Source organism: Vidua macroura, chromosome 3 (genome assembly GCF_024509145.1).
Source record: "Vidua macroura isolate BioBank_ID:100142 chromosome 3, ASM2450914v1, whole genome shotgun sequence".
NCBI classification, from domain to species: Eukaryota; Metazoa; Chordata; class Aves; order Passeriformes; family Viduidae; genus Vidua; species Vidua macroura.
In genome coordinates, this window is record NC_071573.1 from 16,157,034 (window position 1) to 16,175,439 (window position 18,406).

The 18,406-nt window shown below is 38.7% G+C and overlaps 1 protein-coding gene across 1 annotated transcript in view; it reads right to left on the minus strand.

Moving 5' to 3' along the window:
* Positions 1 to 18,406, minus strand: part of KIF26B (kinesin family member 26B) — a 270,993-nt gene that overhangs the window by 171,993 nt on the left and 80,594 nt on the right. Inside the window, exon 3 of the mRNA XM_053973226.1 lies at positions 11,669 to 12,202. Coding sequence (XP_053829201.1) covers positions 11,669 to 12,202 — 534 coding nt within the window. The remainder of the gene's footprint in view (positions 1 to 11,668; positions 12,203 to 18,406) is intronic.

Below are 18,406 nucleotides of genomic sequence, written 5' to 3' on the forward strand. Positions count from 1 at the left end.
ACTGACCACAGGTCAGTGCAAGTATAGTGCTGTAATATGTTTAACTGAAGTAAAAGGCCCCACTGTCTCTTCACAAGGTTTACTATAGGCACTTCATAAGTCATCCTGCAGAGACATTTACTCTAGGACAAAGGGAATACATAATGGGCATGAACCAGCTCCAAAATATAGAGCAGTACTACATATGCAGGATAACTACCAAGCATTCTAGAAGTAATGCTTGTTGATGCTTACTGCAGTGTCCTCTATGGACAATGGGATTTATTCACACAGGGTTCAATCTTATCCACCATGAAAAGATGATTATAAAACTCCCAACAAAAAAAATATTACTGTTTCAAACTAATTTTTTCCATTTTCCAGCAGAAAAGCATTACTGTAAGGTTCCCTAGGAAAAAACACAGTACTGTAGCAGAATGAAAGGATTTTAATATTTCCTGGAATTACTTTTATAAAGTCAGAAATCAAGGCAGAGTAAACAAGAAAGATATATCCTGGACTCAGGAGCTTTCTGAAAAAATATGTTTCAAAGATGCTAAAGCCTAAAAACTTCAGAGGTCAATTTAGAACTTCTACAGTCTTTTTCTTTCCCAAGGGTATGCTTTCAAGTGAATCCCACTAAAGCAGAGTCCTTATTTGCCAGTTTCTTTTCTTCTCCAAAAGCACAGTAGCAGCTTGTTTTAAAAGGCAGAGTGTATGAACTCTGTGTAGTTGATAAAAATTCCAGCTCAAGCTGTATTTGAAGATAAAAAAAAAAAAAAAAAATCAACCAGCAAGATATTTTTAGTCAGTCCCTTCTGTTACCAATGTTTTTTTCAAATTGTTCTGAGCCCTTATGATTTCTGTTTCATAATCCACTCTGATATTGATTCTTTCAGGCAGGCACGGAAAAATCTAACCTCAACACATGAAATGACAAGATGGTCCTTTTTGTCCTGAGTCTAACAGGAGAAAAGGTTATTCTCTCATCTCTTCACAGGCTGCATAGCAGCCACCTAAGGCATATTCTTCAACCCTCCTGTACATCCATTTCTAAACACATAAAGCGTAGCACAATAAAATTTGTTTCCTCCCTCCAAGAATTTTTATCATTTTAAAGATATGGACTTTAAAAGTCTGCAAAATATTATAGTTACCAATTCAACTGGGTTGACATTACGTTTCCCAGTAAATTTCATTTTCCCCATTCCATGTCCATGCAACGTTTAAAAAGTCTTGGGAGTAAATTCTCTAATGGCCTAAGCACAAACTCTTGCTGCAGTAGAGTTGTGGCTACTGATAGGTCCTTTGGCTTTCTGTGGTAGCATCTAAAGATTCTTCAAGAAATCATGAAGAGGCATTTTACTCAATGTATTCAAATTGGGCAAAATAATACTAACAGCAATAGCATTACCAAAGAATATTTTTTTTATCACGAATCATATAAAATTTTCCAGCAGATAGAAGGGGATACTGAGGAGTAAAAAGTTGTTTGCAAGTATTTCTGCTATTCATTTATATCTTATAGGTACCCTCCCACTCTCACACTCAAAAGGAAACCAAGCCATAATAATTCTCCACTGCCACACTTGAAATCACCTTCCCTGGAGAACAGAGGAGGAATAAGGTGCTTTATTATTCATATTCACTGAATCATAAAATGCCTAGAGGCCACAGAAGTAATGGCCCGTTGCACCGGTGCCAACTGTCCCTGCTTCAGAGACAAGCATTGAGATGGCAGGGAGAAGTAGCAAATATTCATAATATATGATTAAGGTGATTGAGCAGTGAATGGAAAAGGAAGCAGAGAAATCCACATTGCTGAGACTGCAAAAACCTCATAATCTGCACATACATAACACCCCTATCTCAAGCCCCTTTCCAGAAACCTTGAACTAAAGCAGGTCAGGTATCTGCATTTCATCTACTTTTACATAAATAGGAATAAATCTTGATAAGCTGGGCTGTGGCAATGTTTAAAAGGATACAAAGGTTCTGAAGTGCAAGACAACGGTCAGGAGATCATAAGCATCGCTACTAAATCCTGGCTGCAAATGGCATATCCCAGCATTTAGGATTACAGAGGCAAAGACCCTTGTGACAACTGACTAAGGATGGAAAACAATGAAAAGCCAGTAACACGAGAACTAGATTTTTCCCTCCAAAGCACTTAGCTGCATGAAAACAATTTGATCCCTCATTCAGCATTTACATCTAAAAGTAAAATAAAATAGATAAGCTTTACGACCCCCTCTGATGCTCTTGTAATTTGTCAAAGAAGCATGGTGGCCAGGAACCTTTTGCTGCATTGTTCTCAAGTCATTTGAATAGTATCTTGTTAGATTATTTACTGGGCAGGACAAAGAAAATTATTTTTGTTTACATTGCTTCAAAGCAAAAGTATTAGAAATCTCAACAAGCGTGCAAACTAATCCTCAGTTAAACCTACCCAGCACTGCAAGACTTTTCAAAATGACTTTTGTAGAAACTGGTCTAAATGCAGCAAAGCTTTCTTGAGTGCATTTTCCCTGTCAGTCTTGTCTCTGATCCCTGCCATGATCTATCAGTATCATACAATTACAAATCATGTTACATCCTTTTCTACCTCCTGCACACTGGCAACAAACTTCACATGAAGTCTTCAGGGATCAGAGAGACTGATCAATTAAGCACTGATAGTATCTCATTACATTTTCTTGTAATGCGGTCTGTATAATTTCTTTAACAGCACTTGAATTAATTTTCCATTTTCTATGTGGTACTGCAATAACTGAGAAAATATACAAGAATAAAACAAAGAGATGACTGTGCTTATGATTTGTGATCCAGCTACATTGCCTAGCTCCAGCAGCCTGAAACCTGTCAGGAAGGAAAGCAATAGTAAACCGTATCTGTCATCTATCTTATACAGGAAAGAGTATATCACGATATGCTTTAAAAAAGTGGGTTTTTTTTACAAAACCAGGCCTAAACTCTGCTTTTATTAACAGCCTTGATGTAAAGAACTGGCAGGATTCACATTACAGGTGTTTTATAATTATCCAGTGACACTGAGCATGCAGCCACAGAAAAGTCAGGGAAGCAGAAATGATTTCATCAAGCAGAGCTCAAACTTTTAATTCTTTTCCTGCCCTTCCCACTAGCCTTTATATAAATTTAGGGAGATATTTAATATTCACTTATACATGCCACTTTCCCAAGTTAAAAAAGTATCAATTTGAAGTAAAGCTTGACAGATGAATGTATTTGATTCAAAGAACTCTCACAATAGAAATATTTCACTCACACACAAACACACACAACTGTGACCTTGCACTGGTTGCATTTTAGCCACGTGACACTCACATCTACCAGTCAGACGTGAGACCTTCCTGGTGTATAGAACCCAAGTCCTCAGATACCCAAAAGACAGATGTGATGGCAACTTCATACAAGGAAGAGCTACAACCTTCTGCTGAGGTTTGCTAGCAACATTAGCCACAATGAGTACCAACCAACCTCTTGGAAGATGAAAGCTCATTACCATTCCTTTAACTTTTGGAGCAGTTCTGAATTCTGCTTGAGAGGCTATGTGGAAGTGAAAGGTGAAGTGCAATTTCATTTCTTCTCAGAGCAGTTTGCACACTTAAAAGATGCTTTCATTAGCTGAGAGGCGCTTTTTCTTACCCTTATACAGATGCAATTCTTCCTTTTTCTTCATAAAATGCATCTTGACACATTCAAAGTTCAAAAGAAGCTGGACAATCAGGTTTCTGCTTTCATTTGTCAAGAGCAGTTCCAACAGACTCTTCAGAGCATGGTGACACAAGAAGAGTATGGAGGAAAAAAGCTTCCCCATTGACCAACCCAAAAGGGAAGAGGAGGCCCCTCTGAGTGCAAAATGCCGTATTTGCTCCCATCACCACAGCTGTTCTCACACTCTGGCTGATCAGATCTTACAGGGCTGGTGTTGCTCTCAGTCTCATCTGTATTACACCAATGTAGCTATGTCAGCTGCAAAGCCATTATCCTGGAGTGAGACAGAAGAGGGTCTGGTCCCAAATGTATTCTATCTGACAACACCCATCTCTCAAGTCCTCAGTGCCCTGGAATGCAAGTGGAGAACCAACCACTTTAACTCAAATCTACTGAATTGAAGAGAACTGGCCCAAGAGACAAGTTGATGTTCCCTCTCTGATGCCATTTCAGAAGCACTTTAGAGAAAAGAAAACAATGGTTTTGCATAATAGCTTGTGGAATCACATTTCAGAGTTACATGAGTCTCTAGCCATGCATTCCTTACTTCCCATAAGCACAGCATAGTATCAAAGCAAAAGGTTTTGTAAGTTTATTTTTTGCATAGTAACATAATTCTTCATATTTAAAGTCTCAAATACTTTTCTAAGAAGTCAAAGAACAGAATTCTACAAAAGGCACAAAAATATGGTGTTTCTAAATCTAATCTTAATTCTATGTCCCATTTATGTAAAGCAATGTGAGAAGCAAATGTCTTAGTCAATGAGACAGTACATTGATTTGTGTCTTTTTTGAGCAATATCCCTTAGGAATTTAAAGGGAAGCTCCTAAAATATTGCTTTCCAATTCCTTTGTCATCCCCTCCTTCTGATCTCGGTTAGAATGAGCTGCCTTTGGTTTAGTACATTTCTTTTTCCTCTCTTTGCAACAAATGCTGAAAAATTAGTAAAATACAGGAGTATCACCCACAAGACTGAATCTTTATTCAAAAGTAAAGACCAAAATGTTTCTCAGATGAATGATTCAACCCAAAAGAACTTTTAGAATCTTCACACACTTCAGTAAGGAATAAAATAAATTTTTAAAAAAGGTTAAAATAATTCTGAAATGTACAGCACCTACATGGAACTCCGGAAAGTTGGAGAAACTGTTGGAAAAGCACTTTTCACTGATCTGTTTATCACAGGCCTCCCTCCAAAACACAGCACCTCTCACCCACTTGCAGAACAGAGGGACAGAGAGTTCATCTAAGCACTGAGTATCCTCCTCCCAGGGAACCCAGTTATACCTGTGCCAGCAAGATTCAGTGGCAGTTTCAGAAATTCTAGTCCTTACCTACATATTGGATGTACTTAAAGAAGCCTTCTCCACAGATTATATCAAATACCTTATTCTATATAACAATTTATATGCCACTTTTTTTGAATCTTAATATCATAAAGAAGGGAGCTTTTTATTGTCCACATAATCCTTTTATGAATTTTCCTAAGCTTTTGGCCTCTATACTTTTTCTAATAAGTTCCAAAAAACAGTACATTGCATAAAAAGTGTATTTCCCTTTACTTCCAATTGGCTGTACTAATTTTCTATGTTCTCAAACTATGAAAAAAGCAGAAGCTGATCATTTTTCTCTCTAGTTCTGTGCCACATTGTTTACATCATAGGAAATAAAAGGACAATTTTGCCTCAATGTATCAGTTTGTCTTCCCCCTTTTCTATCCCATCTCTACATCAGTTTCCTCACTGTTAAAACACCTCCTCTCAGTTTCTATTTTTTTCAATTAATGCAAGCAATCAGCACAGACATTATTTAAGAAATGAAACTAGTCTCACATGGACAAAATCCTTAAGCTACAAGCAGGGAAGGAACCAAGACTACAAATCCTCACTAATTGTGATCTTCTGGCTTTTGCTAATTTGCAGGATTAACTCACTATAATAGTCCAGATTTCTTCCTCACATCACAATTGAGTCACGGGGTTTTCATATTCACAGGATAAGCCTATTTAGCTCTTTTCAGTCCATGGGATACCCTTTACCTCTTTCTTCCCTTGGTCACTGCAGTATCATGAAGGGGAAAAGTAATGATTCTAAGGTCATTAAGCCATGCATAAAAATGCCATAAGAGATCAAATCATGCCAGAGTGATGCAAAAAAATAAACCTCACCTACAGTTCACATAGACTCCAGTTTCCCCCCTTGATGATATTAGAAAAGCAGTATACAACTGGGCTGTTAGCTGAAGAGGTAGACAGGAGGAATGAAATACAAATAGCCAACTCCAGTAATATACAAATTGGATGATCAAACAATCATGGCAAAATGTCAACTGATGGCATACGCTGACTTTAGTGGGGTCATATCTAATTATTAGTGACTTGGTTTAAAAAGGCTTTTAAGAGGAAAGCTACTTCAGAGATAACAACTAATGCATGGGGGAAGAGGGCAACAGAGATAATCAAGCAAGGATATCATTTCAGTGCCAATGAATTTGTTTGACAATCTGTTTCTTGGCCCAGTCAAACAATCTTTGTAAATAAAATTCTTGCACTTTCAGTGTATAGTCTGATTATGGAGTCACTTTGTTAAGAGCCAGGTCACAGAATCAGAAAAAAAAATATCAGTGCAAGAATTTGTACAGGTCTTCTCAGCATCATCATTCATGATCTCACAGTAATAGGAACAAAAAGGTTTTTACTATATTCAGGGAGCCATCATAGTCAAACGTGGATCTCATACATACGGTGACTGAACTGCTTTCAAAACATAAGCCATCCAAAAAAATCTGGACCAAAGCCTAACTGCACAAAGGCAAAATACTTCCAGCATTTGGTATCTCAGGGAATTGTGTGTGGTTGCATAACAACACCATACTAGAAAGGTCAGTATACAAATCTCTTTTTTTTTGTTGTTGCTAAGATGCTCTGGTAAAATAGGTCTGTCTCTAGGAAGTATGGAATAATTATGGAAGACACCTGTTGATCTGCAAATGGAGCAAGTAACTTGATTTCTGTACCTTGCATTGTATGATTTAGAAGCTGCTTAAATTACCCTGGCACCAATGTAGCAATCATTAACATTTTATCTTCATCCTGCTGAACACTAAGAAGCAATAGAAGCAGCAGCAAACGGAAGAGAAATAAATTATACAGCAAAGACTTGGAAAAAACTTGGAATCAGAATCCTGGATGGCAATACCTCCCACACAGACATTGGCTCTCCATCTTGCACCTCTAATCATTACCAGTTTCTTTTTAAAAGCCTGGGCCTGAATGAACTGATGTGTTATATGACAGCCATGACCTAAGTAAACTCCAAACAAATCATTCATCACAGCAATGCTCCAGAACAAGCTGGTACATTCTCAGAGAACTGTTCTTCTAAACACATGTTATACATAAAGAGGAAAAAGAAAGCACATATTGTAGGCTTTTATCAATTGTACACAAATAAAGACTTTTATAATTCTGAATAGGTTTGGGATCATTATGCCTAGGGCCAAGAGGCTCTCAGTAGTTTAAGATCTAATTTTCCAAACTTTTGGTCAAAAGAGTCTTTTTAAATGCAGGGGAGAAAGAAACACTTTTTCCATTAATATGTTCTGTTCACAATGCCCCTTCTCAAATCCTTACTTGCACTGTTTTGTTGCTTACAAAAAGCAAACTTCACAGCTTCAAGGTCAGGAGCGAGAGGTGCTCACCCACATCAGCCTCCACATTTTCTGTTACCCATCATTCCCTTTTATGGCCTAAATTGTTCGTGGAGCTGTTGACTTTCTCCAGTTCTTGGGCTCATTCTGACCTTCCTGTCACTCAAATCTACCAAACACGCTGTGCTAAATTTCCTTTTGTTCGCCCTTTGAAATTATCTGCTTCAAGACATGAAAGATTCTCATGCAGATCCAGGAGGGTAACTAGAAGACCAAGGAAATGCATACTGTTTTATGCTCTGGGGCTACCACCATGATGAAGTTAATACCATGCTGTTGGTTTAAAGGCACACCAACATGAGAGCCAAGCAGGTAATTTAACATTTTAGTAAAAACTAAAGCTTTGACTCTAGAAAAACATGCAACCAGCTTAAACTAGTCACTATTATCAACTCCTTTCCCTTTGAAAGCAAACCCTGAATCAGTCTGAACTCCTAAGGACTCAAATCTTATTCTTTAATATGGTGGTTTTGTTTTAGCTACTTTATCAGCTTGTGATAATAAAGTAATAAAAGTGTTATGCATTAAATTTAATATTTCATTCTCTATGAAAATGACAAGAAGCAATAATTTCATCAAGGAATTTGGATTTTTCACTCCTAGCATTAGCAGCCCAGGCCCAGAGGGTCTTTTTTGCTCTTTGGAAGTGTTCAGTAATCATTGGTAACTAAGCGTACTTAACACTGTGGTATCCTGTAATTCACACCAGCAGCTGCTCAAATAATTACAGCCCTTCTCAGGTAAAACCTCAACAATTTAAAAGAGTTTTCTCTGAGCAGGGAAGGACTGAAATCCCTTTGAGTGATAGGAAGATCCACAGAACTCTTTACAAGTGTCAAAACAGTCTGAACCACGAGGCATACAAATGCTATCTGCTGACCAGCACAGAAAGAGAACTATTTTCAGACTGAATCAAATTCTAGCAAAGTTTGGCTGGTATTTTTCTACATGCATTAAACAGAAAGAGGTCCGTTTTACCCTGACCATTTCAGCATTCCTGTTTCCATAGAAATGTTGTAATGGGCCACACTCTTTGTTTAAGACCAATCAATTCCATTTCCCTGCCTCTGATTCCCTGTTTTGCAAAAGGACCTACCACCAAAATTTGATTCAGCCCTCTTTGAGTCAGGCCTAGGGGACATCACAGATCTTTAGAACCAGATTTTTGTTTTCCGTTTCAAGGAGTGCCTAAATATGTAATCATATAAAACAGGGGGGACTGATGGGGTCATCTGCACCATCTCCCAATCTCCAGGTAGGATCAGTTTTGCCTAAAAAATTCTTAGCAGCTATTCCTCTGATGTTCTTAGGAGACTCCATTCACTAGTTCCAATAATGTATCCATGAAATTACCAGAATTTTTTTAGATCTGATATGCATTATCAGTTAAATCTGGTACACTTCCTTTTTTTTCAGATTTTAAACATATAACACATTACTAAAGCTTGTAATGTACAAATCAGAATTTGTACATTACAATTACTCCTCATTGGAAAGTGCTCTTTCTGCAAAATTAATTGAATAGTGGCATTTAAGACTTGTCCTAAACTACTGCAGCAGTTGAGCTTTACAATATCACAACACTACCTTATATACTCATCCATTTTTATTGTTTTTTCTACTGGAACTGAAACAAAAGTAGTAATTACCTGCCCATAACAAGGTCCTAATTTTAGGCAGTCTGGTAGGGAAGAGGCTAAAAAGGAGTAACATCCTGCAACTTACAACTGTAGGAATACTTTTTGGTGCTTAAAATTGCAGTGAGTCAATTCTGAGCCACAGAATGTCACTTTCAAACTAATGTTTTCTCTTTTTTTTTCATGATACTTTAAGGAAGACATCACAATCAGTTTTCAAGGTACTCAACCATTTCTTTCAAGTTATCTAGACTGTCTAAGAAAAGCTGATTTACACTGGGATATGTCTACCACAGGTGCCATTAAGTCTAGAGCCATGAGACTGACTTCTCCCTGGACATCTATTTAACAAGATTATGATGTGGAAGGGTACTGCTCTTCTCTGTGTGAAGTGCAAGGCTTTTTTATCCCAAGAAATTATTTTCTACTCCTCTCAGCTAACACACAATGAAGTTTTTCTAATCACTATTCTTAAGGGAAGGCAAGAAAACTTAATTAATATATAGACATTCACAAGTAAGTAGGCTAGCAGCACCTTTTTTTAATTCACCTCCAAATCAAGAAGGGTTCTAGCTAAGATGATATAAAGATTCATTCTTCCTCATTTGCTCTTCTTGCAGAGTTTTGCAACTGTAAGTGCATAACAAAAATGTATTATGTGGGACAGAGATCTAAAATGTTTTGAAAATGTGTAGCAAATAAGATTGGTTTCTGCACACAAAAGCAAAAAAAAAAAAAAGCTTGCATCTTACCCATACTTGAAATTATAAACAAATTACTTTTCAAAGTTTTTCTTCTTGCTAGACTAATTCCCACTCTAACACAGATACTATGTAAACAAACACTAAAATCCTTTTAGTGTGCTTAAAGAAAAAAGCTATCAGTATTATTTCTCAGCTGGAGAATTAAATGTGGCAACTTGAGTACAGTGAGAATTTTAACGTTTGAGAGTAGAATCTTAAAGGAAAAGATGAAACTTATGATCAACATATTCTAACACAGACCATCATTGCTAGGCTCATTTGGGATTTTTGTGTGTTTGTTTGTTGTTCATAATTTTTTGTTTATTTTGCTGTTAATTGGGGCTTTTGGTTGGGTTTTGTGTTCGGTTTGGGGTTTTTTTGGCTGAGAGGTGTCTTGAGAGTAGGCAATCTTTTCTATTTCAAGGTTATTGAAAATCAAAGGTAGAGAAGAGTCCTGAATTTAACTGGTCCCAAACTACAGAATCAGTCTAGACAATTCTGAATATTAGATTAGTCTTAGTGAATATTTTTAAGACAAAATTAATCATCAAGGAAATTCAAACATTATAAAAAGTAAACAAAACTCACATTTTCACAGAACAAAACCTAAAAGATTGTGAATGCAGTAAAATGGAACTAATTTTCCCAATACAAATAACAGTTATTCAGATTTGTTAAGGTGCATTCTTTGTTTATTTTATTTTTTCTTAGCTGAAGCATAGATCACATTTTTTTTCTTAGATCAAAACTACGATCACATACTGACCTACCCAAAAATGATTCAGGTTCAGTAGAGCATAAATCCACAAAAGCATAAAGTCACATATTTTCCAGATAAAATAACTGTACTTCATTTCTGGTTTTACCCAGTTTACTTTGGTGCATGACAATATCTTAATTCTTATTAACGACATCAACTTTTTCTGGCTATAATATCAGTTAGTTATACTAATAAAAGTTAAATATTAATTTAGGGATCTATCTTGTAATATGTTTATAATTTAGTAGAAAGACCAACTTCCAAAGTTATTTACGTGCCTAAGGAAGCCAACTGGGGCATTTGTGAGAACATGTGAAGAACAGACTTATGTCACAATCTGCAAGTGCTTGGGTATTCTGAGAATCCCATCAGCTGCAGTTAAGTGTGTCAGAAAGCCCACCTCCTGTCACACAAAAAATCTTCTTCTGTGCCTTCTGGTGTGGATGGGTTCTACAGGTACTTACAAGTGTGGTGTACTTGAAAACAACAGACCAAAGAGGAGGAAAAGAACATGCTGAAAAGCATATGAAAATCTCCCAGAACTGCTAGGATCTGGAGATTACTGGACCTATTGAACCCACTGGCATCAAGACTGTAGGCAACTTAAAACGTGTCAAAGAAGTTAGTGCCTGCTATATGTACCCAAATGATCACACACACAGAGGATGGAATAAAAGATCATCCAGATCCTCCCTGAACACCAGCTCAGAAATCTCTGGTGCACTAGTGTGACTTTCCTCTTGGGAGTAACCAAGTGTGGCTGGCTCCCAGCTGTTGCTCTGAGTATTTTGAGTGAAAGTGAGTGAGGACTGTGTGAGCAAATAATTGAAAATACTGTATGATTAGTTCTCTGCCATTAAAAACAACAGCTCGGTTCTGCTATCAGTAACAGCTGAATTCATAGAAGGTATTCTCCTTAATACTGCTTTTGATCTGTGTCTCCTCCAACTCAATCCCCTATCAGTGATTTACAGCACTACTTGTCCTAGTGCTCACTTACACAGGCAGCTCAACTTCTACCCCACAGGAGCAAACAGTGTTAGTATGCCCCTGCCAGCTTCAGTGGGAAGGAAACAAGTATGTTCTGTTACTTGAAAATACTTACTTGGTAGGGGTAAAGAGTGACTCCATTCGTTCTTGACAAAGACCAGGTGCCATCAAGGTACTGGTGGGCCTGGATAGCCACAGAGTTGAGAACATTACCATTGCTGGGGCTGGTGGCCATTTGAAAGCTGACCTTGGCTTGGTGTCCAGGAGATCCATTTTTTTTCTCCACCCCGTTTCCAATCCCTAGACTGTTGGGTTTTCCACTGTGTTTGTTGGCAGCAAAGCCTGTATAATTAGATGGGGCATAAGGAGCAGGCACGTATGCCCAGTCCCTGGGCTGCAGGCTGCCCATGTGCCGGGGACTCACCAACGTGGGGACGTTGGAGAGAGGTGGGGGAGAGCCTGGCGAGGCATCGTAATGTTCTGAGTTGGCGGCTTGCTCCAAGGTCAGCACCATCTGAATGGCTTCTTGCTTCAGCTGGTTCAGGTGTGTGGCACAAACATCACATCTGTTGTCCTTCTCATTCCATGCCTTTCGAATGGTATTGGGAACTTGGAGCTTCTCATGAATCACCGAAGAGAAACCTGGATCCTAAAAATCAAACAGAAAAGGGTAAGGGGGGGACAGGAGAGAAATGTTTAACCGCAGTCACCAGAGTGAAACATTATAACTGCATTTCAAAAGCAAATTTATGAGATAAGCTTAGAATGCAGACAAAGGCCATTAGATATAGTCAACATATGCCAGCAGCAGAGCTGAACAAAACTGAGAAACTAGATTGTGTTAGAAAGGAAAAATTCTTTTACTGATAAGTGGCAAATATTATAAATCCACTGCAAGCTTCAATGCATTGCAGAGAAAAGGAATTAACCTGCTTCACACCACTGCACCTAATTTCTGGCTTGAATGAAATCTGCTCTTAGTTACATAGGTGAGATTAAGAGCAGCTCCACTATAGCCAGTGGACTTGTTGCAAGGTTCACAAATCCATCTACTCATCAACCTCAGCTTTTGGTATTCAGAAAACCCAGGAAATACTCTGCAACAAAAATTCAACACTTCAAAGACAGCAGAAAAAAAAAAAAAGTATCACCACTCTCTCAAAAATCCTTTTCAGAATTCAAAACAGATGGATAGATGATCAAGTCATTTACCAAGAATACACTTTCCAGCCAAAAAAAAAGAAAAAAACAAATTAAAACAAACCACCTTTTTGTTAATTAAAGTTCTAGTACTATTTTGGGTATCTGTTGATAACATAAAAGTAAAAATTTTCTTTAAAAAATACAACATGTTAGTAATCTGTAAAGAATTATTTTCTTGTCTGAAAGTATAGTTCTGATGCAAAACCACATAACCAGCTCTAAAGCCTCTTGTCTCATAGCCTTACCTCATTTGAACATCAGTGGTGCTGCCCACAGGGCAACATGCACCCTGATCTGACTGCCATCACTGAAGTGCAAATTGTGAAGCCAAACAGCAATCTTAAAGCAGGCTTGTCACCAAAGTGGCCTGGTTCTTATAGTATCACACAGTTTTAGAAACAGCAACGATGTGCACATTGCACAGAGCAAAAAGTGACAGTTATTTGATAGAAATATTTATTGGAATTTTCACACCACATTCCTGCAGTTTTACAGATCAGGCAGGACAGACTTCACCTGCCCCTCCCTCATTTTTAGAGGCTTACTGGTGGATTTTTTTATGAGTAGTCAAAAAGTTTTCAAATCAAGACTATCATAATCTTTTTCTCTTCATCTTTGTGGCTTTAACAGCTTTAGCAGCAAAATCAGAGAGTGCATATCTGTGTGAGGGAAAAAAAAACCCACAAATAGTCAGCACTCTTATCAAGTAATTAAGTAATTTGATGAACCCCATGCATTGAGATAGACAAATTTCATGTCTTGATAGTTTGTCTGTGCTGGGAAAGAGGATAGGGGGTATAATATAGGGAGGGAGAGAATTCATTGGTAGAGGGTCATATTCATTATGATCCATCTTTATTATAGACTCAAGCATTTTATTTTCACTGTTTAACTACCGTGAACAGCTCCTCAGCATGCAGTGATTAATTGATTCATAAATCACAGTGCCTCCTTATGCACAGCAGCAAAAGAGCAGCTCCAGCCACAGAAGCCCAGGAGAGTCATATAAGCTGATGGGAAACAACAGGAGGCTGAGGTCTGATCAAGCCTCAAGCTGGTCATTTCTATTCCATGCACAAAGGGGGTCAGAGCATCAAAGTGTGTCAGGAAGGCAGGAACTGGATTCTGCACCAACCCTTCCCCATTAACCTTTGAGAAAGGGACCAGTGGAAATCAGGGGGAAAAAACAGGATGCAAAATATGTCAAATCACATTTTCCATCCCAGACCATAACTAGGTCAACAGATCACATCAGATATAGGCATCCACTCCATGATGCCAGGTGTGCTGGGAAGTGATTCTCTATTTTCCCCATAATGAGCTAGACAAAGCTGCCCATACAGCTGAAGTGAGGTATGAGTCTTCTTTTCAGGCTGCTCCACATCAGTGCAGGAAAAATCCTTGCCAGCTCTATCTTCAGCTAGCAAGTGCCACAGAGCTGGTTGCTGTTCTTTGAAAGTCAACTTCCCCAAAGCAACTGGGCTTAGACACAGGTAATTATATATACAACATTCAGATCCAGCAGCAGTTGGAACATGGAAATTTCTGGATACTATGATAAATATTCCAAGGAAATAAAGCCTTCTCTAACGTAAGCAAATGTCAGCATGATATAAATATTCAAGTAGCACACCAACTTTAAAGAGTGCTGGACAGCAGTGAATTCAGTTTCATCTCAGTGTTAAAACAAACATCAGTTCGTTCTGTGATACAACAATAAACACAGAGAGAGAGGGAGGGAGGGAGAGAAGAAGGTAGGCTGTTCCTCCTCAGGAGCAGAAAGAAGAAACAGGCACAACCTGAACTGATTACTCCCAAGATTGGCCCTACTAATCTATCATAACCTACTAGATGGATAGTTCAATACTGGTTCCAAATTCAGGATATGAAACAGAAAAGTCTACAGGATAGCAAATAAATTTGGATAAACTCAGCTTCCAGAAGGACATTAATCACAGTTTGTTCTCAAAACAAAACTGAGAGAGCCTAGAGAGTTTATTTCCTTATTTTGTGCTAGGCAGCGCTGCTATAATTTCACAGAAGTGGCTGACAGTCTTACAACATGTTTAGCAGGGAAGAGGCCAAAGCTGAACAATCCCTATACCCAAAGAGCAGATATACTACACTGGCTATTTCAGTATTTCATCTGCTAGCAATCATCTGCACACATTCCCCCAGGAATGCTTATTAGTTCAATAACCAATATCTTGTCCCATACAAAAGTGACAGGCAAGCCTCGCTGGATAAGTGCTTTGAGCCAGCTGCACAGAGCAGCAGGAGCTGAAAAAGGTTATAGTCTCTAGCAAAACATGTGACGTCTAAGAAACTCCACACTCCCTGGCACAGGAGCAGATTTGCTCATGAAATCTGAGGTTGACACTGAAAATACCATTTATATTTTGGCACTCATTTCCAGTCCTGACAAAGCATAATGACACTGAAAACTGAAACAGAACTTGAGAAATCACAAGAGAGTTTGCTTTGAGTTCAGGGCAAAGGTTCTTGATGGTTTCTCTTCTTGCTGCAATGGTTCACCCAACTTTAGTATAAACAGCATTACTGTAAACTCCTGTTCCTATAATAAACAAATGAAGGCATGTAAGAGGTCTGAAAGCTTCAGGAGATCAGCCACAATACAGACCATTGCATAAATGCACAAGGCAAGCAGCAAACTAAACAGAGTGCACACTGAGCTATTCTGCAAGAAGCCTTTTCACGTTACCTTTGAGTTCTCAAGGTCAAGTAAACACCGAGATAGTAACTAATTTCTCATCTTTGTTCCTAAACTAAAAACCCACATGGGAAAGAAAGAAGATGGAAAGAAATTTTGTGTGTTAGAGACTTATCATAGGTGAGCTGAGGAATTCTTGTTTTACCCAGTGAAAACCTATACAGAGAACAGGCGCAACTTAAACACTGAAGTACACAGACAGCTCTACCAGGGTAAATGCAGTCCTGTCTTCATGGGGGAGAAGGAACTGCATGATTACTGTATGACAAGGTAATGCAGAAGCATCCTCCACCTCTTTCATACCCCTTCATAAATTTGCACCTTGCTGCATAGTGTTCACAGTGTTCTAACTCCATCGCTAGGAAAGCAGATGACAAAGAGAATAAATCCTTTCCTTCCTGCCCCCCAGCTTAGAGCCCATCTTCCTCAAAAGAGAAAGCAAACAACCACTTCCAGCACGAAGCACCCTCTGTTTCACACATACAATTACACAAAGCCCACAAGGAGACACAATGAAAGCAGGATGAGCTCAGCTGGTGGACACAGAGACAGACAAGAATAAGATGAACAATCTGCGCTTTTACATGTTACATGGAACCTAGTTGATCACAGATTAATATGCAAATACCTCATACACATTCTACTCTTTTGCAAGCATACAGCAGGCAGATACTAATATAGATCATACTCACTAAGATTTCAAACATAACTGTATTTTATTTGGTCAATGACAGCCTATGCAAGTTAGATATGGTAGTCTTATGTCATTACCTCAGAGAAAAATCAGATATACAATGGATCTCAAGAACTTCTTGAACAAATTGTGTTCTTCAACAACAATATTACTCATTACTCTTTACAGAAAGATAAAGCAGTCAATACTAACTAAATCACAGAGGCCAGCTTCTGCTTGAAGATGCTCACAGAAGACTCATGGAGTTCTTTTGTTTCTGAAAGGGTCCATGCAGAAATGACTGCTGGTATGTAATCCATCACACAAGGTAAGGGGAGAGGTAAGGGAAAGCAATGATCAAAGTTCTTCCCAAGAAGGAATGCATTTTCCCACTCCACAGGCAGGGTGTGGAAGAACTAATTAAAAAGCTTTACCCTGATAAAAAACCTCATATTATTCCATGACTGCACAAGTATCTCTGCTCTAAACACAATCCTGTTAGTCAACAGTTGGTCTCTATTTAGGAAAAAAGGAGGAGGGGGAAAAAAAGAAAAAAAACTCCTCCATTCTCCTTTCTCTCTTGAGGGTGTACTTTCCAGCTCAATAAAGAGATTATACTTGTAATTTACTTTTCAGAGGCACTTAGGCTATTTTCTAAGTGACTCTGCATCCTAACTTAAACATATCCTATCATCTTCTAGGCTACATTTGAGAGATTTTCTGTTTGCAGCATTCCAGAGCCCCAACAGTTGAAAAAACAGCTCCTCATCATTACAATGGCACCACTTGTTAAAGCAAAATTCCAAATATACTGAAGCCAATGGGAGGTTTTCATCAAATAAGCATGACAGGATATGACTCTAAATTAGCAGCACTGCACCAAACTGAGCTGGGAGCTGTTGGATAAAAATCAGTTCACTTCATTCAGTAAAGACTGAATCATCTGAATTATTTAAGTTGATGGGATCTCCCCTAGCACAAGCAGTCTTCTGGTAAGTAAAAGCCAAGGTTGCACATGGGCAAGACCAAGGGGGCAATAAGGTGGCCTCCCTTGTTCTATTGCTCTCTACGCAGCAACCGACACCTTCTCTGGGCAAGACCATACTCCTTACCCTCCCTGCCACAGAAGTCACCCCTCACACCCAACACAGCATTTTCAAATAAGCCATCCATCATCAGTCCCAGCTGAGTGAATGAAGCCATCTCCTCTGCTAGAAGAGAACATATTTCACTCTCTTCCTTCTGAAACTCTCTCCTTTCCCTAGCAGCAACATTCCCCACTGTTACTCCATGCTGGGGACAGTAGAGAGAGTAGTCATAAGGAAAGCCTAGCAGAATAAGAAAAAGCCTTTTTATGTTAGCCTGTTTCCAGAAAGCCCTTGTAAAAGCACTCTCTTACCAACAGCAGTAAAAACCTCAGCAGTATTATTATGCCTCACCTCTTTAACTATTGCCATTCTTGTCTGTCAAACTTGGACATTCTGCTGCTGACTTGAGCCTTTCGTTTCAAAAGGGCAATGAGAGTACACCCTGTCCTACACTCAGTATCTCCAAAACACATCTGGGAGACCAGCTCTTTTCAGAAAGAGGGGGAATTCAAATATGAAGTCTTAATCCTGTCTGGTGTAACCCTCACAACATTTGTATTTCAAGGTGTTTTTCTTGACCTGGTACATACAACTGACATTTGGACTTCTATAATTTAACACTTGTCAGTATTAACCAGCCACTCTGCAGCCAGAAAAATGTGTTCCTTTGGTTTAGGCTGTTTTCTTATCTGAAAGAGACAGAAAGTCTGCGCAGGGCTCACCTTACAAACTCACAGCAACAGGAAGCAGAAGACAGAAAATCCTGGGAAAATAGGAGGATTAAAAATGGGACAGAAAAATGAGGAGAAAAAAAACATCAAAAAGTGTGTTCTAATTGCTCCATGGACTGGCTCATGGCTCTGCTGGTGGATCAGCATTGATAGACTTATAGCTGTACTCATCTGGCACACAGGTGTTAGCATTTGATAGCTAGGCAGCAGCCAGATTTTTAATTGGGTTGGGAAGAAGAGATGAAACAGCAGCAGGAATATCTAAATACACATTCAGTGGTGCAAATCCAAGTCTTAACCAAAGAGCTCTGCTATGCAGTTGAATAGAGTTCTGCTACATCTCTGTCCACGCCATAACAGGGTCTCCTGGAGGGAAGATTCTTCTACAGTTATGTGGCAGACAAACTCAGCTGTTGCCAAAAGGGCA